The following is a 24631-nucleotide window of genomic DNA, read 5'->3' as shown; positions in this document are numbered from 1 at the left end:
TTAAAATGAACAAAGTGAATCCATCACTTCAAAGAGAACAACTGACTATTTATTGCCAGTGATAAAACGTGAGCTTTCAAGTGAAAATTAGAATTTTGTAAAACACGCATCAACCACCATGAGCTCAACAGCTTCCGGACACTTAAAGAACTTTTCTAATAAGACTGGTGGTGATATTAACGACTGTGATTTTTTTTGATATAGTAAAATGAAATGTGTCAGCTTTTGCAATTGCTACGTAACTCAGTGATCTGATATTTTTCAAATGACCAGTGCATGATGTTACTAAATCCTGCATGGGTAAAAGAGCCATTCAAAGTGCAAGATAGACAAATGATTTTAATGTAGCAGAGTGTGAAAGTTCATTGATATGGTTTTAGATTCTATACTGTAAAATTTTGGTATACGATCAAAGAAGAATATTGACAGTTATCTGAAAAAGCTGAGTTACTCTTCCCTCTTCTATCTATATATCTGTGTGAGAGTGAACTTTCTTCATATGCTTGTAACTCATTGAGTAGAAGCAAATATGAGAATCCAGCTATCTTCTGTAAAGCCAGACATTAAGGATATTTGCAAAACTGTAAAATAATGATATTCTTCTGACTAAATTTTTTGGAAAGTAGAATTATTTTCACTAAACAAATATGTTATTTATGTTAACATTTATGGAGTTTATTATCATTTTTAATAAAGTAATAAATTTTTTTTAGATTTCTCAGTTTTAATCACTAATATGGTAAACATCAGTACCTCACATAACATTAATAACCCACATGAACAAAAGCTCTTTGCAATTCTCAGTACTTATTAAGAGTGTAAAGGCATCCTGAGACCAAAAAGTTTGAGAACTGCTGGCATAGAGTTTTATAGTGAACTGATGAACTGTTGCCCTTTTGGTAAATCTATATGTTGTGAATTATCTATACAAAGACAGCAGTAGCAATCGTTCTCCCCGTGCATCTTGAACAAAACGATTGTGACACTATGTCAAAACCTTGCGCTGTTGAGCTACTTTTCCTTTGCTTTTGTTGTCTTTCACCCTTTCTTCTATTTTTTGTCAGGATTAGAGGTCTTGTCCCTTGCTTTTTGCAGCTGAGGCTAAAAGGTTCTCTATCACCTGTGTAAATTGCAAACCACTTAAAATGTGACTCAAAATGTGTACTATTTGTAGATTAACCAAAATTAGTTTTAAATTTTATCTGGACATTGGACAAATTAGATGTAATGGTAAACTAGTATGTGCCTCAGTGAACTGAAGTTAAATAATGTGAAAGCAAAATGTAAAAGAAAAATACAGTTTACAGTTCAACAGGTATTTGTGTGAGTAGAACTTACTGAATTTTGGGATTGTGTGTGTCAGTTCTAAGTTTCATAGAAAATTTGGTAGGAAATTTTATATAATTTTTAGATAGGTCCAATAGATAATATTAAAAAATCTGTACAGTGTTTGATATCTGCTATAAGAAGGAAGAATTCCTTTGTCAGAGATTGCTGACTTGATTAATCTAGGGTCCCATTATTTGCTCCATATTATTATTAATTACAGTGGGCATTCCTTTGTTATAGCTCAATAAAAGTATGAGTTTTTTTTTTTAACTAGAAAGTATCTGGATTTTTTCTCTTTCTTTCAGGATTTAATAAGAAAGCAGTAACTGATGGACATGAAAATGGAGACCTAGGAACTTCAAGTGAAACTCCACTCGAAGATGGTGCTTCAAAATTAGATGATCTGCACAGTCTGTATCATAAAAAATCTTATTAAACTGACTATCTCCAGACAAGATTGTTAATCAGACTATTCTGAATTTGGGGCACTAGGGAAGACGGTGACAAAGACTGTACAAGATCAAGGGAGGCTGTTGCCTAAATGAAAGGCGGGTACCTCAGGGCTTCACGTGAACAATTCTAAATGCATAAAACTCCCTATTTTCTGTGGTATACCATAATTGGCTATTGCATGTAAAGTAATTTTGATTTTCTTAAAATTGTAAAGCACCAAAGCATGTGTTTCCCAAAAGGATAGTAGTAGGCTCTTAAGTACTAAATGAAGCACTACTGTTTTATTTGATTCCTTTTCCATTTAGTAGAAGGACAGTGCTAACTGGAATGTTTTTAAGAAATAGCCTTTAAATATAAGAGAATAAATGAATTCATACTGTATATTCCAGAATGTTAAGTGTGGTGTTTCAAAGGACAGAACTTGAATAGCAGAAATGTAGGCTTGACTTAATTTTTTTTTTAACTTAATGTGCTTCCTGATATCTAAATCAGTTCTTAATGATCATTTATTATGAGTTTGCTTTTCAGTGTTATTCATTCAGTACAAAATAGCTTTCTTTAAGCAATCCGTTATCAATCAATGCTGCACTAGAAATAGTTTCAGAAAAGTTATTGTACATTGTACATTTTAGGTTTTTAGAAGAAATGCAGATGAGTGTAAAATATCTGTTCTCAATTATGTTGATCTTGTGTGCATGGTATTGGAGTATTACGTTATTAATGTTTAGTCACAAATGCTTTTTTTCTGGAATCCACGAAAGACAGTTTTATACATTTTGAGTTGTTCATAATGTTTGTCTTGTGATAGTCCTGGCACTTAAAGATACATCTTTTCTGTCAGTAAAAGCTCAAATTTATTACCATGTCAATGAGATACATTCAAAAGCAGTTTTCTCTGAAAGTACCTAACTGATTTGCCAGTCATCCAAAAAGCTGAGGCACTGGAGGGTAAGATAAGGTGAACCTGTTTTGAAATGGTAATTGTTTTGGTTGGCTTTTCTTGTTTGTGTTTGTTTGACTAAAGTGCTTTTCATATGCAAACTAGATTGCTACTTCGCTTATCCCAGGAATAAGCATGGAGTGCCTGCTCTCTTATTTACTGTTCTGCAGGCCACTGTACTGGACAGGGGAAAGTGAAAATATTGCATTTAAAGAGATGATAGTTTTGCCAATATCATTGTTTTAAAGGACATACGTTGAAGGCAGTATTGATTGGGAGAAGGCTTTTATAGTATTATCAGTATCTCTTTCTAATATTCAAATGTTATGGGATATAAAACATGTTCTTTTATCTTTCCTAGATGCACTGTATATTTGTTCATAGGTAAATCTATAAAATGTATATACTTTATTTGGTGGTTTTGCTATTTATAAATTTTATGTTTTAACTGTTGCTCATTTATGGTTTGTTTTGGGTGGTTTTGTTCATCTGTATATCACCATGTTAATTTGTAATAGAAATGCACTTCATAGTATATATGGTTACTGATATTAAAATACCTTGTAGCATAGCGTTGCCTCTAAGCAGAAGCTAGTATTTAATTGTATAACTGAATAAGCAAGCTACATGTTATTGTTTGCTCCTGGTAGGCTAGGCCTCTTAAAAGAAAAAAAGTCTTCTCCTTATGCATCCCCTGCTCCAACACATGCCCCCATGCATGACATGAGATCTGCAAACTGGATTTTAGCCAGTGTATTCATTTAGTCAAAAAAATTTCCATTGTCACGTATCTGAAAACTTTTTGTTTTGACTTGAAACCATGTTATTTTACCTTTTTAAAACACAGCCTGGGATGGGATGGCCATGGCACTTTTTCAGAGAGTATCCTTTACCACTAAGACTGATTCCTTAGGAAGTATTAGGTAACACCTTTTGATTTTCAAGAACTAATGTGTCTATAAAGCGTTTTTTCTTTAGAGCCTTGAATTGGCATTTCTGTGAGGACGCCATGTGATATGAAGAACTGTATGAGATGGTTGTGATACAAACTTTCTTGGGGTGATAAGCAGAATGAAAAATTTCCCAGGTAGTTTAAAATTGCAAAGGTCAGTTCCCATTTCATTCCTGCCTCACCTTGCTTTTGCAGGCCTATGTGAGAGCACTGTTGCTCAGATGCTACTATGAGATTCCCATCAGGTGTTTAGAAAGTACTCAGTTAAAAGTTCATTTTAGAATATATAGTCTTTGGGGGATGAACTAAGAATTACAGACTTTTCCCAAAGGACTGAATGAGAAACAGTTTTTATGTTTTCACGTTTACAGGAAAGAAACTCATAACGAGTTTCAAGGACAAAACCAAACAGATAAGGAGAGAACTGTTGCAAAGCCATTAAATTAAAAAGGAAAAAGAAAAATATACATATGCACACACAAACAGAATAGCTGAGAAAAAATTTTCAAGAATGTGAGGGTTGTATGTATGTGTGTATATATTTACATTTAACTTCTAAAATTCTAAGTGTCTGTTGTGAATATGATGGCAGACAACATTTGGGTTATGAGACTTGTTAAAATAGATTGAAAAGAGATGACAGTTTTTTGATCCTTGGTAATATAACTGAATGGTTTTAGCTGAACAGTTGTCAAAAGTTAGCCCAGCTTGTCATTGGTGCTGGTTCTGTTCCCCCCACCGTGGACTTATTTTGTTTTCATGTTTAGAAACAGTATATTGATTCATGTGTAAGTTGCACATTTCTGACATCCTTATTACGTAATCACTATCCCACCTATCCAGTCTTCCACATGGGGTCAGCCTCAAATCTATAGGATTTTTGACAAATGTATTATATCTAGTTGTGTTGAATTTAGTATTTTTTTATTAGCCTGTAAATAAAGATGGCCTCTCCTACATTAAAATGGTATTAATCGCATTAAAAAAATAAACATTTTGCAATTCTTTCATGTTATATATTTTATTTATTATTTATTTCTAGTAGCTTCTGTTATTTGTACCAGCAAGTCATAAAGTCCATGCAAAGGCTGAACCTAGTTACTATGGTGGAACAGTTTTTTTTAGTAGGAATTAACTGTTTGATTTTAGGAACTATTTAATCTGAATTAGTTAAAAGCATATTGGTTGGAAGAAGCTGCCAGAGCAGCTGTGGGACCAGTTTTCTGTTGAATCGTAGCAGATGCAAAAACTCTAGTCTCCCTGGGTGAGTTTTATGTTACAAATATTGATGGCGAATGTTGCCTTTGAGGATAGCATTGATAAAAATTAGAAAACAAATCCTATTAGATACTATGTAAGAAGGTATTTATCCATTTTATCATCTAAGCATATATGATTTAGAAGTTCCCAAACTGTATATAAAATAATTTTAGAAATATCTATAAACGTTGTTCAGTTTGTTTGCCTCAGAAGTTGTACGTGTGGTCATTTATAGTCAACCTAAGAACTAGGTGTAGAATGTGTAGGAATGCTTTTTCTTTATCAAGGGTATCTGAGGTCAATCAGGAGGAAAAACTCACAAATGGTATTTTACTCTAAGTATTAATTAATGTAAACCATATTTCAGAAAATTACTTGAGTTATGAACATTTAGAGGTATTTATTTTTTTGTCATTGAGTAACTTTGATTTAGTCCTAATACAATATGCTGTGTGTCAGCTTCCAATTCACCAAGCAATTTGGAAAAGTCTTCTCCCCAGAATTCACCCACATAGGATATTGTTCTTTTTATTAAATTAAAAAGATTATTTTATTAAAGGGGTTTTATAATTAACCTTTTAAAAAAAATTTTAGCTGAAAGGTATTATTGCAAATTACCATGTGCTGTTGGTGCTAAATATCTGTTTTGATCACAAATCTTTTTCAGGTGTATTTTGAGAGCTACAGTCATGGTCGTGGCAGCCAGGAGAATGCACCCCTCAGCTCTCCAGCAGGAAGGAACATAAGGGACTGAAGGCCCTCCAGCCTCTGCACTCTGGTCATCCCCACATTAACGCACAGGCTCTGCCTCATGCTGCTGCCAACCAGGGGCTGAGCATGGCAGAGAGTTGACTCCTTCCCTTTGGCTTGAAGACTACCTGACGGTCTTGCCAGACTCCTTTAGGATTGCGTTATAGTCTCTCAGTCACTTTCACCCAACCTTCCTTCTTTCATTTACCTGGGGTCATGCCTGCATCAGGGGCTGGTTGCCTCCCAGCCTCCCACCAACCCCAGCTCCCACCCTGCTTTTCCTCACCAGCACTGCCCCTAGTAAGTCTGTTCTATAGCTGATCCCTTCTTGGTCTTGGTGTCTGCTTCTTGGAGGACCCAGACTAACACAAGTGGACCAGGAGTGAGATCTGAGAAAACAGGTTAATAGGAGATTAGGAGCTGGTTCATCTCCCTCCCAAAGGATGAAGAGGATGACATCCTGGCTGGTGAGTGGTGTACATATAGGCCTTGGCACAAGGTTATGGCTCAGTTACTAGATATTTCACAGATGGTGTGCAGAAAAGAGTTACCAAAGCAGGCCTGAACCTGTTATCCTTAGAAAGGCCTGCTTCTGAGGTCCACCTGTGGCTACTGTCCAGCAGTTTGGATTTCACGGGTGTTCCCCCCATTCCCTAATTGATAAGAGTGGTTTACTGTGCCTGAAATGTTTGTACGGACAATAGGGTTTATGTTGAACACCTGCTTTCCTTCTGGGAATCACGAATTTGGTACATGCTAGGCAAAGAGTGCCTACTTGACTGGGCACAATAAAAACCCTGGACTGCTATGCCCAGGCTCAGGCCAGCTTCCTGGTGGACAGTACTTTATACATATTATTATACATCATTGCTGGAGGAATTAAGCTCATCCTATGTGACTCCATTGGGAAAAGACTCTTGGAGCTCGTGCTCATTTCATCTGGACTTTGTTCATGTGCCTGTTCCCTTTGCTGATTTTGCTTGGTGTTCTTTCTCTGTAATAAATCACAGTTGTGAGTACAGGTCTATGCTTAGTCCTGTGGGCCCTTCTAGCAAGTCGCTCAACCTGGGGGTGGTTTTAGAGACCCCAGAAACAGGTGGTAACTTAGGCAAATATCCCCATGGAGAGGAATTCTCTAGAAGTTCAATGAGGCAGGTGTTTGATAAATACAGAAAGGACAGTGTCTACAAAAACAGCAGAATTGGCTGGTTACTGCTTAGTTGTATTGATGACCTATAGAAGGATAATGAGAGACTGAGGGATGTTATCAAGCTGTTAATACTGAAATGTGAGAGCCAAAGGACCTCTGGGGAGCTCATAAGGAGGCCTTTTCTCCTGCAATGGAAGGATTGAAACAGCTGAGATTCAGGCTGAGCATCTAATTGTTACAGTCACAAAGCTTCAGAGACTTGACTTAAATGTTCAGCCACATTATATTTTGTGAAATTCAAGGTGCTGGTAGGGAAAACCTAGAACCTTGAAACATGCCATGGGGAAACCTGGATGGATGCCTCTGAAGATGTTGACTCTACAGTCCCTACTGCATCCTATAGTCTTTCAGAAGCAGCCCAGCCTTCCCTAATAAGTCACCTCTGCTTATGCTGGAAGATGCTTCAGAGGCTGATATCCACCCCTCCTCCTCCCACCTGTTTCCCCCTCTCCCCCGCAGTCCAAGACAGCAACTGCCCCTCTCCTCTTTGCTCCTAGGCCTATAACTAGGGTTAAATCCTAGCAAATCCTGGCTGCAGATGTGCTGGGCCTGGTAAGGGAGAAGAAAGACCACACATCAACAAAGGTAAGATTTGGCTAGTGTATCCTGGCAGAAGCCAAGGAAGTGCTACTGGGATTAGATTTTTGACAGTGCTTGATAAAGGGCTAAACTCTCCAGTTGAAAGAAAGGATTCAAATTGGAAAAAAATCCAGCAAAAAGTTCTTTATGAGGAACATACCTAAGGATACTGAAAGTTTGAAAGTGAAAAGATAAAGAAGATACACTAGGCATATATTCTCCAAAGGCAAGCTGAGATAGTTAATATTCATATCAGAGAGAATAGACTTCAAGGGAAAAAAAAGCATTATCAGGCATGGAGAAAGCTACTTTTATATATATATATGTATTTTTTTTAAATTAAAGTATAGTAGGTTTACAATATTTTTTTAGTTTCAGGTGTACAACAAAGTGATTCAGTTATATTTTTTTCTTCAGATTATTTCCTACTACAGGTTGTTAAAAGATATTGAATATAATTCCCTCTGCTATACAATAAATCCTTGTTGTTTATCTGTTTTATGTATAGTAACTTGTATCTGTTAATTCCATACTTCTAATTTATCCCTCCCCCCTCCTTTCCCCTTTGATTACCATAAGTTTGTTTTCTATGTCTTTGAGTCTGTTTCTGTTTTGTAGATAGATTCATTTGTATTATTTTTTAGATTTCATATTTAAGTGATATCATATATTTATCTTTCTATGTCTGACTTCCCTTAATATAATATTCCCTAGGTTGTTTCATGTTGTTGCAAATAGCAATATTTCATTCTTTTTTATGGCTTGGTAGTATTCCATTGTAGACATATACCCCATCTTCTTAAACCAGTCGTCTGTTGATGGGCCTTGGGTTGTTTCCATGTCTTGGCTATTGTAAATAATGCCGCTATGAACATTGGGGTGCATGTATCTTTTCAGATTAGAGTTTTCATCTTTTCTGGATACATGCCCAGGAGTGGGATTGCTGGATCATATGGTAGCTCTACTTTTAGTTTTTTAAGGAACCTCCATACAGTTTTCCATAGTGGCTGCACCAATTTACATTTCTACCAAGAGTGTAGGAGGGTTTCCTTTTCTCCACACCCTCCAGCATTTATTATTTGTACACTTTTTGATGACATCCATTCCGACTGGTGTGAAGTGATACCTCATTGTGGTTTTAATTTGCATTTCTCTAATAATTAGCAAAGTTGAGCATCTTTTCATGTGCCTGTTGGCCATCTGAATGTCTTCTTTGGGGAACTGTCTGTATCTTCTTTGGAGCAATGTCTACTTACTTCTGTGCATTTTTTGATTGGGTTGTTTGTTTTTTTGATATTGAGTTGTATGAGCTATTTGTATATATTTTGGATACTAATGTCAGTCGTATTGTTTGCAAATGTTTTCTCCCATTCCATATGTTGTCTTTTTCTTTTGTTAATGGTTTCGTTTGCTGTGCAAAAGCTTTTAAGTTTGATTAGGTCCAATTTGTTTATTTTTGCTTTTATTTCTTTTGCCTTGGGAAACTGATCTGAGAAAATACAGCTATGATTTATGTCCGAGAATGTTTTGTCTATATTCTCTTCTAGGAGTTTTATGGTGTCATGACAAACCATTTTGAGTTTAGTTTTGCATGTGGTGTGATGAGAGGTTCTAATTTCACTGATTTACATGTAGCTATCCAGCTTTCCTAGCACCACTTGTTGATGAGATTGTCTTTTCTTCATTGTATATTCTTGCCTCCTTTGGCGTAGATCAATTGACCATAGGTGCGTGGGTTTATTTCTGGGCTCTGTGTTCTTTTCCGTTGATCTATATGTCTGTTTTTGTACCAACACCACACTGTTTTGATTACTGTAGCTTTGTAGTATTGTTTTGATTACTGTAGCTTTGTAGTATTGTCTGAAGTCTGGAATGATTATGCCTCCAGCTTTGTTCTTTTTCCTCACAGTTGTTTTGACTTTCTGGGTCTTTTGTGGTTCCGTATAAATTTTAGTATTATTTATTCCAGTTCTTTGAGAAATGTCATGGGTATTTTGATAGGGATCGCATTAAATCTGTAGATTGACTCCCTCTTGCAAGAGCACCAGAATCACAACTAACTGCTGAACGATCATCGTCAGGAAGACACTGGAACTCAGCAAGGATACCCCACATCCAAAGACAAAGGGAAAGCCACAATGAGACAGTAGGAGGGGCGCAATCACAATAAAATCAAATCCCATAACCGTTGGGTGGGTGACTCACAAACTGGAGAACAGTTATATCACAGAGGTCCACCCACTGGAGTGAAGGTTCTGAGCCCCATGTCAGGCTTCCCAACCTGGGTGTCTGGCAATGGGAGGAGGAATTTCCAGAGAATCAGACTTTGAAGCCTTGCGGAATTTGATTGCAGGACTTGGACATGACTGGGAGAAACAGAGACTCCACTCTTGAAGGGCACACACAGGGTAGTGTGCACATCGGGACTGAGGGGGAAGGAGCACTGACCCCACAGGAGACTGAGCCAGGCCTGCCTGTTGGTGTTGGAGGGTCTCTTGCAGAGGCGGGGGGCAGCTCTGGCTCACTGCGAGGACAAGGACACCGGCAGCAGAAGTTCTGGGAAGTACTCCTTGGTGTAAGCCCTCCTGGAGTTGGCCAAACAACGAACAGGGAGGGAACGCAGCCCCACCCATCAGCAGACAAGCATATTAAAGTTTTACTCAGATCTTCCCAGCAGAGCAACACCCAGGTCTACCCACCACGAGTCCTTCCCATCAGGAAGCTGGCACAGGCCTCTTACATAGCCTCATCCACCAGAGGGCAGACAGCAGAAGCAAGAAGAACTACAGTCCTGCAGCCTGTGGAACGAAAACCACATTCACAGAAAGACAGACAAAATGAAAAGGCAGAGGACTATGTACCAGATGAAGGAATAAGATTAAAACCTCAGAAAAACAACTAAATGAAGTGGAGATAGGCAACCTCCCAGAAAAAGAATTCAGAATAATGATAGTGAAGATGATCCAGGACCAAAGAAAAAGAAAGGAGGCAAAGATCGAAAAGATGCAAGAAATGTTTAACAAAGACCTAGAATAATTAAAGAACAAACAAACAGAGATGAACAGTACAATAACTGAAATGAACACTGCACTAGAAGGAATCAATAGCAGAATAACTGAGGCAGAAGAACGGATAAGTGACCTGGAAGACAGATTGGTGAAATTCACTGCCACAGGACAGAATAAAGAAAAAAGAATGAAAGGAAATGAAGACAGCATAAGAGACCTCTGGGACAACGTTAAACATACCAAGGTTCGCATTATAGGGGTCCCAGAAGGAGAAGAGAGAGAGAAAGACCTGAGAAAATATTGGAAGAGATTATAGTTGAAATCTTCCCTAACATGGGAAAGGAAGTAGCCACCCAAGTCCAGGAAGCACAGAGAGTCCAAGGCACGATAAACCCAAGGAGAAACGCACCAAGACACATAGTAATCAAATTGACAAAAATTAAAGACAAAGGCAAATTATTGAAAGCAGGGAGGGAAAAACGACAAATAACATACAAGGGAACTCCCATAATGTTAACAGCTAATTTCTCAGCAGAAACTCTACAAGCCAGAAGGCAGTGGCATGATATATTTAAAGTGATAAAAGGAAAGAAACTACAACCAAGATTACTCTACCCGGCAAGGATCTCATTCAGACTCAGTGGAGAAATCAAAAGCTTTACAGACAAGCAAAAGCTAAGAGAATTCAGCACCACCAAACCAGCTCTACAACAAATGCTAAAGGAACTTCTCTAAATGGGAAACACAAGAGAAGAAAAGGACCTACAAAAACAAACCCAAAACAATTCAGAAAATAGTAATAGGAACATACATATTGATAATTACCTTAAATGTGAATGGACTAAATGCTCCAACCAAAAGACACAGGCTCACTGAATGGATACAAAAACAAGACCCATATATATGCTGTCTACAAGAGACCCAATTCAGACCTAGGGACACATACAGACTGAAAGTGAGGGGATGGATAAAGATATTCCATGCAAATGGAAATCAAAAGAAAGCTGGAGTAGCACTACTCATATCAGATAAAATAGACTTTAAAGTAAAGAATGTTACAAGAGACAAGGAAGGACACTACATAATGATCAAGGGATCAATCCAAGAAGAAGATATAACAATTATATATGCACCCAACATAGGAGCACCTAAGGCAAATGCTAACAGCTATAAAAGAGGAAATTGGCCGTAACACAATAATAGTGGGGGACTTTAACACCTCACTTACATCAATGGACAGATCATCCAGACAGAAAATTAATAAGGAAACACAAGCTTTAAATGACACAATAGACCAGATAGATTTAATTGATATTTATAGGACATTCCATCCAAAAACAGCAGATTACACTTTCTCTCAAGTGCATATGGAACATTCTCCAGGATAGATCACATCTTGGGTCACAAATCAAGCCTTGGTAAATTTAAGGAAATTGAAATCATATTAAGCGTGTTTTCCAACCAAACGCTGTAAGATTAGAAATAAATTATGGGGAAAAAACCATAAAAAACACAAACACATGCAGGCTAAACAATACATTACTAAATAACCAAGAGATCACTGAAGAAATCAAAGAGGAAATCACAGAATACCTAGAGACAAATGACAATGAAAACACGACAATCCAAAACCTATGGGATGCAGCAATAACAGTTCTAAGAGAGAAGTTTATAGCAATACAATCCTACCTCAAGAAACAAGAAAAATCTCAAATAAACAATCTAACCTTACACCTAAAGGAACTAGAGAAAGAAGAACAAACAAAACTGAAAGTTAGTAGAAGGAAAGAAACCATAAAAGTCAGAGCAGAAATAAACGAAATAGAAACAAATAAAACGATAGCAAAGATCAATAAGACTAAAAGCTGGTTCTTTGAGAAGATAAACAAAATTGATAAACCTTTAGCCAGACTCATCAAGAAAAAGAGGGAGAGGACTCAAATCAATAAAATTAGAAATGAAAAAGGAGAAGTTACAATGGACACCACAGAAATACGAAGCATCACAAGACTACTACAAGCAACTCTATGCCAATAAAATGGACAAGCTGGAAGAAATGGACAAATTTTAGAAAGGTATAACCTTCCAAGACTGAACCACGAAGAAATAGAAAATATGAACAGACCCATCATCACAAGTAATGGAATTGAAACTGTGATTAAAAATCTTCCAACAAACAAAAGTCCAGGACCAGATGGCTTCACAGGTAAATTCTATCAAACATTTAGAGAAGAGCTAACACCCATCCTTCTCAAACTCTTCCAAACAATTGCAAGGGAAGAAACACTCCCAAACTCATTCTATGAGGCCACCATCACCCCGATACCAAAACCAGACAAAGATACTACAAAAAAAGAAAATTACACACCAATATCACTGACGAATATAGATGCAAAAGTCCTGAACAAAATACTAGCAAACAGAATCCAACAATACATTAAAAGGATCATACACCATGAGCAAGTGAGATTTATCCTGGGGATGCGAGGATTCTTCAATATATGCAAATCAATCAATGTGATACACCATATTAACAAATTGAAGAATAAAAACCATATAATCTCAATAGATGCAGAAAAAGCTTTTGACAAAATTCAACACCCATTTATGATAAAAACTCTCTGGAAAGTGGGCATAGAGGGAACCTACCTCAGCCTAATAAAGGCTGTATATGACAAACCCACAGCAAACATCATTCTCAATGGTGAAAAACTGAAACCATTTCCACTAAGATCAGGAGCAAGACAAGGATGTCCACTCTTGCCACTGTTATTCAACGTAGTTTTGGAAATCCTAGCCACAACAATCAGAGAAGAAAAAGAAATAAAAGGAATACAAATTGGAAAAGAAGAAGTAAACCTATCACTGTTTGCAGATGACATGATACTATACTTAGAGAATCCTAAAGATGCCACCAGAAAACTACTAGATCAGTGAATTTGGTAAAGTTGCAGGATACAAAATTAATGCACAGAAATCTCTTGCATTCCTATACACTAACAACAAAATATCAGAAAGAGAAATTAAGGAAACAATCCCATTTACCATTGCAACAAAAAGAATGAAATACCTAGGAATAAACCTACCTAAGGAGGTAAAAGACGTGTACTCGGAAAACTATACGACACTGATGAAAGAGATCAAAGATGACACAAACAGATGGAGAGATATACCATGTTCTTGGATTGGAAGAATCAATATTGTGAAAATGAATATATTACCCAATGCAGTCCAGAGATCAGTGCAATCCCTATCAAATTACCAATTGCATTTTTCACAGAACCAGAACAAAAAATCTTAAAATTTGTATGGAGACACAGAAGACCCCGAATAGCCAAAGCAATCTTGAGGGAAAAAATCGGAGCTAGAGGAATCAGGCTCCCTGACTTCAGACTAATACTACAAAGCTACAGTAATCAAAACTGTATGGTATTGGCACAAAAACAGAAATATAGATCAATGGAACAGGATAGAAAGCCCAGAGGTAAAGCCACACATCTCTGGTCAACTAATGACAAAGGAAGGATATACAATGGAGAAAAGACAGTCTCTTCAATAAGTGGTGCTGGGAAAACTGGACAGCTACATGTAAAAAAATGAAATTAGAACACTCCCTAACATCATACAGAAAAAATAAAATCAAAATGGATTAAAGACCTAAATGTAATACCAGACTCTATAAAACTCTTAGTGGAAAACATAGGAGGAACACTCTTTGACATAAATCACAGCAAGATCTTTTTTGACCCACCTCCTAGAGTAATGGAAATAAAAACAAAAATAAACAAATGGGACCTAATGAAACTTAAAAGCTTTTGCCCAGCAAAGGAAACTATAAACAAGACAAAAAGACAACCCTCTGAATGGGAGAAAATATTTGCAAACGAATCAGCAAAGGAGTAATCTCCAAAATATTAAAACAGCTCATGCAGCTCAATATTGAAAAAACAAACAACCCAGTCAAAAAATGGGCAGAAGACCTAAATAGACATTTCCCCATAGAAGACATACAAATGGCCAAGGTGCACATGAAAAGCTGCTCAACATCACTAATTATTAGAGAAATGCAGATCAAAACTACAATGAGGTATCACTTCACACCGGTTAGAATAGTCATCATCAGAAAATCTACAAACAACAAATGCTGCAGAGGGTGTGGAGAAAAGGGAACCCTCTTGCACTGTTGGTGGGAATGTAAATTGATACAGCCACTATGGAAAAGAGTATGGAGGTTCCTTAAGAAACTAAAAATAGAATTACCATATGATCCAGCAATCCCACTACTGGGCATATACACAGAGAAAACCATAATTCAAAGACACCTGCACCCCATTGTTCATTGCAGCACTGTAGCCAGGTCCTGGAAGCATCTTAAATGCCCATCGACAGACAAATGGATAGAGAAGATGTGGTACATATATACAATGGAATATTACTCAGCCATAAAAAGAAATGATATTGGGTCATTTGTAGAGACATGGATGGACCTAGATAGAGCCTGTCATACAGAGTGAAGTAAGTCAGAAAGAAATAAGGAAATATCGTATGTTAACGCACATATGTGGAATCTAGAAAAATGGTACAGATGAACTGGTTTGCAGGGCAGAAATAAAGACACAGATGTAGAGAACAAACGTATGGACATCAAGTGGGGAAAGCGGTGGGTGGGTGGGGATGGTGGTGTGATGAATTGGGCGATTGGGATTGATATGTATACGCTGATGTGTATAAAATTGATGACTAATAAGAACCTACTGTATAAAAAAATAAGTAAATCTGTAGATTGCTTTGGGTAGTATAGCCATTTTAGCAATATTAATTATTCCAATCCAGGGGCATGAGATATCTTCCCATTTCTTTGAATCATCTTCAGTTTCCTTTATCAATGTTTTATAGTTTTCTGCTTATAGGTCTTTCACCTGCTTGGTTAAATTTATTCCTAGGTTTTGGGTTTTTTGGGTTTTTTGATGTGATTTTAAATGGGATTTTTTTTTTTTTACTTCCTCTTTCTGATGTTTCATTGTTAGTGTAAAGAAATACAACAGATTTCTGTATATTAATTTTGTATCCTGCTACTTCACATTCCAATGTGAAAATAATGCTAATCTTGTATATGCCAATTTTAACTAGCCTCAAAATTTATAAAGTAAAAATAGAACCATAAGAAAATTATAAAAGTCCCTCACAATAGTGGAGATTGCAAGAAAACTTTCAAAGAAACTAGGAGAGAAGGAAGATTTAAACAGCAAAAGTAACAAGATTGTTTTAAAGTTCAAGTTAAAGAAAGTTAAAGTTAAAGAAAGTTAAAGAAAGCCTTAGCCTTTGATAGGCTAGGGATGATAGATGAATGGACTATAAGAAGGAAAATTAGATACACAGAACGTAAAACAGAACGTAAATGCTTTGGAAAGGTAAAATTTGCAATTTGCTAAAATGCCAGCAGGGGGCAGAAGATTCCAAATGTGATATTTTACTGCCACCTATTGTTAAGAGCTGGAAGGCTTTATAAAGATTATAAAAAAAATAACGTTTATTATGAGGATGAACAAACTGAGAACTAGGAAAGATATTACTTTCCAGGGTCACACACCTAGTAAGTGTCAGAGGCAGAACTCAAATCCATCTCTTGGTTTATCTTTAATAGGCCATATTCAAAGAGGGAAAAGGGAAATACAGATGAAATTGTTGGTTTTTCAGTCTTGCTCTCCCAATAATTATTTTTAGTTCTCTTAAATAGTGCAAGGTTTGATGAAGCCTAGGATTGATTCTGTTTTGATTTTTTTTTTTATTAATGAATTTATTTATGTTTTGGCTGCGTTGGTCTTCATTGCTGCACGTGGGCTTTCTCTAGTTGTGGCCAGCAGGGGCTACTCTTTGTTGTGGTGCGCAGGCTTTTCATTGCAGTGGCTTCTCTTGTTGTGGAGCATGGGCTCTAGGCACACAGGCTTCAGTAGTTGTGGCATGTGGGCTCAGTAGTTGTGGCTTTTGGCTCTAGAGTGCAGGCTCAGTAGTTGTGGCACATGGGCTTAGTTGCTCCGCAGCATGTGGGATCTTCCTGGACCAGGGCTCGAACCTGTGTCCGCTGCATTGGCAGGTGGATTCTTAACCACTGTGCCACCAGGGAAGTCCAGCTGTTTTGATTTTTAAAAATGATGGTTGACCTGCCCTGGATTTCAGTAGAAATAGTTTCTTTGTAGTTGAGTGACTGTTAGAATGCAAGAACTTCTGAGGTTACAAGTAGAGTCCTCCATCCTTGAGACTATAGCATTCCCCTTCCTCCCCCACACGAATGTTCTGTGTGTGTGTGTGTGTGTGTGTGTGTGTGTGTGTGTGTGTGTATGTGTGTGTGCGCGCGCCTGCCTACGGTTCCCAGTTCTTTAGTAAGCAATGTTTGTGACATTCAGGGAAGTGTCATTGTAACTAGGTGCCTTCCTATTGTCATCCTCACCATTGTTAAGGGCATTTTTACTTCTGCCTATGGCTGTAACAAGTGGATTATCAGCTTCTGAAAGTGGGAAAATAGTAGAACTAAAAAAAAAATTAAAAACTGATTTTTCAGGGGGAAAAGACAAACTGTTGGCTATACCAGTCATAAAAAGGAGAGTACTAACGGCAAATGCACAAAATAGGAAATAAGGGAGAAATAGCCATAAAAGCAGAGGGAACTAAAAGGATAACGAAAGACTGTTTTGTTTAATTCCATATGAATAAATTTGAAAACTTTTCTAAGAGAATACAATTTACCCAAACTGAAGTTTTAAAATCTAAACAGATTTCTCTAGGAAAAAAATGGTCAGATTGCTGCCAACCCTGACAAATTACTCCAATATATAGTTTCACAGGGCAATACTACTAAACCTTTAAAGGGCAGATAATTCTAATGCCTAGCAAGCGAAGAACCTAGGAAGAGAAGAAAACTTCTAAATTGTTTTTGTCAAGCTAAAAAAACCTGATAAGGATTGGCACAAAGAAAAAATTGAAAGGGTATCTTGAAAAAGAATATTAATGCAAAAATTCTAAATGAAATGTTATCACTGTGAATTCAGCAGCAGTTTAATAGACTCATATGCCATAACCAAATGTTTAATGTTAGGGCATCTATTGGTATAATTAATCATTTGGCTGGGTCTAGAGAGGGATCCTAGGGAAGAAAATCATTTGCTTCTAATTCCATAGATGCTGAAAAGGCATTGGTCAAATTCAATACCCATTCTTGGTGAGGGGAAAAAAGGGACATAATCTAATAACATATACCCCAACATAATCTATGCCCCAAAGCCAACATCATGTTTAGTAGGGAGATACTAGAAGCATTTAATATGGCACTGGAGGAATTAAATGTACATATAAGTATTTTAAAGGAGGTTGCATCAGCACTATTTGCAGACATCATGATCACATTCCCAAAAAACTAAATCAACTAAAAACTACTAGAAATAAGGAATTTAGTAAAGGAGCAGTGTGTAAACAAATCAATCAGGACAAAAAATTAATTATATATTCAAATATATATGTCTGTAACTGCTAATACCAACATAGTGCTTATCGTGGGTCAGGCACTGTTCTAAAGGTTTTACATGTATTAACTCTTGCAGTGTTCACCATAACCCCATGAGGTATATACTATTATGATCTTCATTTAGAAATAAGGAAATGGAGTCAGATGGAGGTAAAATAACATTTTCTTGGTCACACAACTAGAGCAGAATTTGAACCCAGGCAGGCTAGTCCCAGAATTCATGCTTTTTTCCACTAGGGCCATAGTGGTTCTTGATATATAAAAGGAGGGGCGTGGGATCATTTACAATGACAACAAAAAACACCTAAGCATAAATTAAACCAAAAATGTGTACTAGTAATATGAAGACCATTTAAAATGCCCTGAAAGGATGCAAAAGAAGGCTTGAACAAATGGAAAGGGTTATTATAGAAAATAAAAATTCCATTAGAAAAAAGAATGGGAGATAAAGCATATGAAAATTCTAGGCTTAGATCGCTCTTGGAAGAAAGAGGACAGGTAATTAGAAGGGCTTGGGATATTAAGGGAGAGTTCTTTACATATGTGAGATTTGAACAAGTTTATAGGTCAAGAGGAAGATACCAGTTCAGAGGGAGAAGTTGAAAATAAGGGAAATGGAAATAATTGGAGGGAAATCAGAGGTGAGGGAGAGGCAGTGGGTGAAGGTTTCAAACACCTTTTCCATCGACACAGGAGGGAAGGATTGGAGTAGATACAGCTTTTTGTGGGAAGAGGGATGGACAGGTAGTTGTAGGATCTGATTTTAATGACTTTCCTAGGTGAAGGAGGTGGCAAGATCTCAGAGTAAAGGGAAACTGTGCAGAGTGGCATTGCTTTGGAATAGCTGCTGAGAGATGGAAAAAGAAGTGGATCCAAGATAAGTGAAAGGGTTGAGGAGTAATGAGCCCCAGGTAAATTGGAAACTGGGAGTTGGTAAGAGCCCCTGTGTGAATAGTTACACAGTGTTTTTCTGCTGCGGTGATGGAGATGTGAAGATGGTTTCCTGAAGGGCACTTACATTGTCGGGGCCTCAGGTTTGGCAGTCCAGGAGAGACTATAGAGTGAAAATGCCCAGACAAGACAGTTCAAGTGATGGATGGGGAAGAAGAGGCAACTGAAAAAGCTTAGCAACCAGAGGAAAATGACTGGATCTAGGCATTAAAGAAATTAAATTAAATCTCTTAATGAGATCAATGAATAAGTAGTATAAAAGGTGAGGAATCAGAAGAATTGGAGGTTTTGAGCAGAGACAGAATTATTAAGATTTCAGAGCTGGAGTTCTTGCTGATAACAAGTGTGGACGTGTGTGGAGGTGGTTTAAGTGAACTGCAGGTTTCTAGAGTAAATGTCAAAAAATCATACAAGTGACCATGTTGGACACTGAACTGTTCAACATGATTAACAGAGGAAAAACGGAGAATTGAGCTAGGTGACAGTCCTCAGTCAATGGGGAAAATGGCTTGGAAGATATTAGGGGACACACGGAGAAGAAAAGGTGGTAGAGCTAGCCGGCACGAGTATCATAAAGGCAGAGAGTTTTGCATGGGGCTGAAAGAGAGTGGATGGGGAAGTGGGAATCAGGAGGAAGGTGTGCATTGTGGGATAGTTGAAGAGAAAAGGCAGCCTCCACTTGAAAAGGACTAAAAGAAATGGTGTTGGAAGACAATTTAGACTTCAGATTGGGCAGAAAGAAAAGGAGGCAGTATTTATTGATCACCTGTTTATGCAAAACACTGATATAATTAGTCTTCACAACAGCCTCCCCCCCACCTTTTTTTTTTTTTTTTTTTGGCGGTACGCGGTCTCTCACTGCTGCGGCCTCTCCCGTTGCAGAGCACAGGCTCCGGACGCGCAGGCTCAGCGGCCATGGCTCACAGGGCCAGCCCCTCCGCGGCATGTGGGATCCTCCGGGACCGGGGCACGAACCCGTGTCCCCTGCATCTGCAGGCGGACTCTCAACCACTGCGCCACCAGGGAAGCCCCCACAACAGCCCTTTTATAATCCTTTCCACTTTAGGGATTAAGAAGTGGGTTTAGAAATCACCAGTGTTAAAAGATACACTGAGGTTGGGCTTCCCTGGTGGTGCAGTGGTTGAGAGTCTGCCTGTTAATGCAGGGGACACGGGTTCGAGCCCTGGTCTGGAAGGATCCCACATGCCGCGGAGGAACTGAGCCCGTGAGCCACAGCTCCTGAGCCTGCGCGTCCGGAGCCTGTGCTCTGCAACGAGAGGTCGCGATGGTGAGAGGCCCACGCACCACGATAGGGAGTGGCCCCTGCTTGCCACAACTAGAGAAAGCTCTCGCACAGAAACGAAGACACAACACAGCAAAAATAAATAAATAAATTACTAAAACTCCTACTCGCAACATCTTCTTAAAAAAAAAAAAAGATACACCGAGGCATATTAAAATTTTTAAGAGTTTGTTTGAGCATTTATGGATTCTAATTGGGTAAAGACAAGCTGGAGGTAGTTAGGAGCACTCCACCAAAGGAGCCAGAAGAAAGACTTATTAGAGAAAGTATGGAAGCAAAGAAAGGAAATTATTTGATTGTCTACAGCGTAAAGACTAGTTCGCTATTTGTGATTGGTTGTCCTTAGCTTTCCATTTCATAACCTTGAGTTATTTACAGGCTTAGATTTTGGTTTGCTTACCTAGGCTGCCATGGCATTAGAGCCACATCAGTCTCATGTCCTCCTTGTTTAATTTAACACCAGTATAATGTGCCTGAAATCATGTATTTAAAAAGATTAAATCCCAGGTTAAACCTGAGTTCTATATGGTTCTAAAGCCTGTGATATTTGCAAAAAATATGATATCTTCTGTCTGTTGGGGAGGTATTATTCTAAGATGGCAGACTAGATAAGAAAAACTGTCTATGAATTCCTGAGTAAAATAAAATCAGAATTCTTTAAAAGGCCCAGCTAATCTTAAGAAATAAAGGGAAATACCCAGGTATCAGAATCAAAGAAGAAACTGACAAGTAGAGTGACAAGCACTGACTAGAGCTGAGGCTCTGGGCATCCTGGGGTTGGGGAGGGTTTCATTTCCTTAGATGCTGGGTATTTAACCTCCAGGAAGGGATAGGAAACAAGATTTGGGGTTAGGCATGGCAGGAACAGTGAAAGAGTGAACCTAAAAAAATCTGCCCAATAAGACAACAAAGGATGAATGAATGACCCTGGGTGACAAGGGCAGTCTCCCCTGAGGAATTAAAACCAGGGGGCTGTGCTGCACACAGGCTTGGGTCTAAACTTTCAGTATAGTCTAGGAACCGCCAATCCAAAAGTTAAAATACAAACCGGTGCAGGGTGGGTGATACTCCTGGTATTAGGGTTGCCAGATTTAGCAAATAAAAGTTAAAGGACATGAATACTTTTTTAGTATAAATCTGTCCCATTGCACAGAACATACTTGAACTAAAGAATTATTTGTTTTTTATCTGAAATTCAAACTTAACTGGGTATCCTGTATTTTATCTGGCAGACCTACCTGGTGTACCTGACAGATACAAATTCGAAACCCCTCAGAAAGGACATTGTCATGAAGTTTTCACAAGGAGGAAAAAGCCCTGCTGAGGGATGGCTCACAATCAAAAGTCTGAGACCACACAAAGACACAAACCATCACAAACAAGAGTCGGTAGAAACAACAAACAGGACAGAGCCTCAAGAACTTCTGCTTGTTCATTCACTGAGCAAATACTTGTTGAACACTGTCCTAAGTGCTGGGAGTATGCAGGGAACAAAACAGGTAAAAGTCATTCCCCTCATGGGATGTGGTCTAGTGGCAGAGTCAGATAATAAGCAAGAAAACAAAACTGTGCCGGATTAGTGACACACATTAAGGAGAAAAGTAAAGTAGGAAAGGAGATAGAAAATATGTTAGAGGAGAAATGTGCAGTTTTCTGCCAGGGAGAGGAAGGAAGAGGTTGTGGAGGTTTCAGTGGAGTACAGACTTGACAGAGGTAAAAGGACAAGCCGTGCAGCCATCCAGGGGAAGAGCTTCCCAGGAAGAGAACAGCAAGTGCACGTGTAGGTGACAGCCAGAGGGCCCACGTGGCTGGCATGGGGTAAACAAGGTGGGAGAAGTGGGAGATGAGGTCAGAGAGGTGACAGCATGATGGCGGGTGCAGATCACAGATTTGTCCTGTACAACACAGTAGCCACACGTGGCCATCTACATTTAAATAAATGAAAATTCAGCAATTAAAAATGTATTCCTCAGTCACTCCAGCCACATTTCAAGTGCTCCATAGACACAGGTGGCTGGTGGCTACCCTACTGAGCAGCTCAGGGAGTATTTCCATTCTTGCAAAAGTTTTACTGGACAGTGTTGACAGAGCCTTATCACTGCACAGACTTTGGCTTTTACTCTAAATGAGATGAAGATAACAGAAAAATCAAAGAGAATGTAAAATTAGTAGGTTTCAAATGATTAAAAGAAAGAATCAAAGCCAAAGAAAATACCAAGACAGTGTAGAAAAGGGAAGACTTGAAAAAGAATCAGCAGACCGTCCAGAAATTTTTTTATAATTGACATTAAAACCTCAATGATTAAACAGCCGATTAGATAGCAGAACTGAGAATTAGTAAACTGGAGTGTAATACGTAATCTTATACTTATACAGTGCTTCATGTGGGCCAGACGGTGCTCTGAAAGCTTCATTTAATCTTTATAACAGCCATAGGTAGGGGGAGAGTATTTTTTTCCCCCAGGTAACAAGCAAGGAAACAGGTGCAGAGAAGTTCTGGTGCCTTGTCCACCATGCACTCAACAACTGTGCCATGTTGTCTTTCAGGAATTTACCTAGAACGCAGCACAGAACGATAATGAGATGGAAAGTAAGAGGGATGAAGAGACCTGGGGGATAGAATGAGAAGGTCCAATGAGCATCCAACAGGAATTCCAGGACTGAATAAAGAGAACAGCAAAGAGGTAAGTAGTATTGGAAAAAGGGGGCTGAGACTTTTCACAGTTGATAAAGATGAATCCTAAGATTCTAGAAGCACAAGTCCCAAGTGAATACAAATGAATTTATAGCCCCACACAAAGTGGTAAAATTGCAGAATACCAAAAAGCAGAGTGAGAAATCTTTAAAGCCTCTAAGGGAATTTATTCCCAAAATAGGGAGAGGCTGGGCAAGAGACCCATAGTGGGAGATGAGAGATGTGTAGCGGGCCATGAACACAGCAGTGTGGCTTTGAGAGGGGCACTGGGTGACTGGATGGGCTGTGTTTTGGGGAGGGACTGCTAGCTGGACTGTATTCAACCCTAGCTTCTCATTAGTGGGACTCAGCTCCTCCCCGTTCCTGGCAAGAGCCTAGGCATGTGCTCTCTCTTAACTCAAGTAAGTACAGGATGAGCACTGCTCTCAGAACCTTAATAAATATTTGGTGCATGAATGAATGCAGGAGAAGCATTTTGAGAATAGTGAGGCCAAGCTGGTGGCTATACTTGGATTGCTGAACTGATGTATGTATTTATGAAAGGCCTTGTGGTGATGTTTTTATGAAAGGCTATTCATGGTGTCTATAGTTGTGCATATAATATAAATTTGATTTTAGTTTCTGCTAAGAATCTAAAGCAGTGTAAGATAAACACAGAAAAATCTCTAGCATCCTTTCCAGAGGTTTTCTAGGCTGATTATAAATATTGGTGCAAGTGTAAATCATAGTAGTAGAACCCAGAGCACAGTTTCAGCAGCCTCTGTGGACTGCATAGTCTTGTCTGTCAGAGCAGATGTGTTTCCACCACAATTGTAAAAAGTGACAGAATGCAATCTTTGCCTCCCAATAGGATTTGATAGCAGAAAAACAGACAATTGCCTTATCTTATGTGCTAACGTTGCAGAACAGTGGAAAAGAAAAACAGTATTTTCCTGCTCTTATCCTCTAGTTTAGCTTGGCTGTGTTGCGTGTATCAGACAGACTTTTCCACTGCCCATGCTAGGCTACACAGTAGGCCATTCTGAGGAAGCGGTGTTCCAAAACAAAGTCCTGTTCTCCCACTTTCTGTCATGATTAGATCATGTATACAGGGAAGAAATGTGATAGATGGACACAGCCCCACTATAAAGAAGTCTGTTTTTATGGACTAATATTTTAATGTTAAAAATATATACAGCCCAAATGTTGTCACAATTAATTCTTATCTGTAAGCCTTGGAGGAAGGCACATTCACATCCTTGTTACACATGAGGAAACTGAGGCTTAGGGTTATGTAGTGACCAACTGAATATACAAATGGATCATGGCCATACCATAAGGAAAAATGGAACTGTGGCTGGCAGTGCACAGCGGTAAGCACGGGAAACCAACTCATCCTCCATCGTCGCCAGCCCAGAACCCGGCAGCCTGCTGTAAGTCAGACTTGTAGGAAGTCTACAAGTTGTAGACTAGATTGTTACTTTTTGTAACAATCCAGGAAGCATGAAACAATCGACCCCAAATCGCTAAGATTTTATTAATAACTGACAGCTTCCATAATTTTTGTCCCCAGTTCCAACTTAGGACCAACCAGAGGAAGCCAGATATGCTCCTTCCACTGCACCACTTGCACTTCTATGGAGCAAGCCTCAAGTGCCTTCAGTAGCCCAGCAAGCAGGACACCAGTGAGAGACTGGGGTATG

General features: G+C 38.5%; 1 protein-coding gene across 3 annotated transcripts in view; it reads left to right on the top strand.

Annotated features, from left to right (window-relative positions):
* Positions 1-4689, top strand: part of GOPC (golgi associated PDZ and coiled-coil motif containing) — a 40428-nt gene extending 35739 nt beyond the window's left edge. For all 3 annotated transcript variants that reach the window (XM_019929639.3, XM_073789530.1, XM_019929640.3), the window contains one exon: positions 1635-4689. In XM_019929639.3, the coding sequence (XP_019785198.1) occupies positions 1635-1765 (131 nt within the window). In that variant the 3' untranslated portion in view covers positions 1766-4689. The remainder of the gene's footprint in view (positions 1-1634) is intronic.
* Positions 4690-24631: the final 19942 nt, after the last annotated feature.

Source organism: Tursiops truncatus, chromosome 12, assembly GCF_011762595.2.
Source record: "Tursiops truncatus isolate mTurTru1 chromosome 12, mTurTru1.mat.Y, whole genome shotgun sequence".
NCBI lineage: Eukaryota > Metazoa > Chordata > Mammalia > Artiodactyla > Delphinidae > Tursiops > Tursiops truncatus.
Note: the sequence above shows the minus strand (reverse complement) of the source record. Positions and strands in the feature narration are given on the sequence as shown.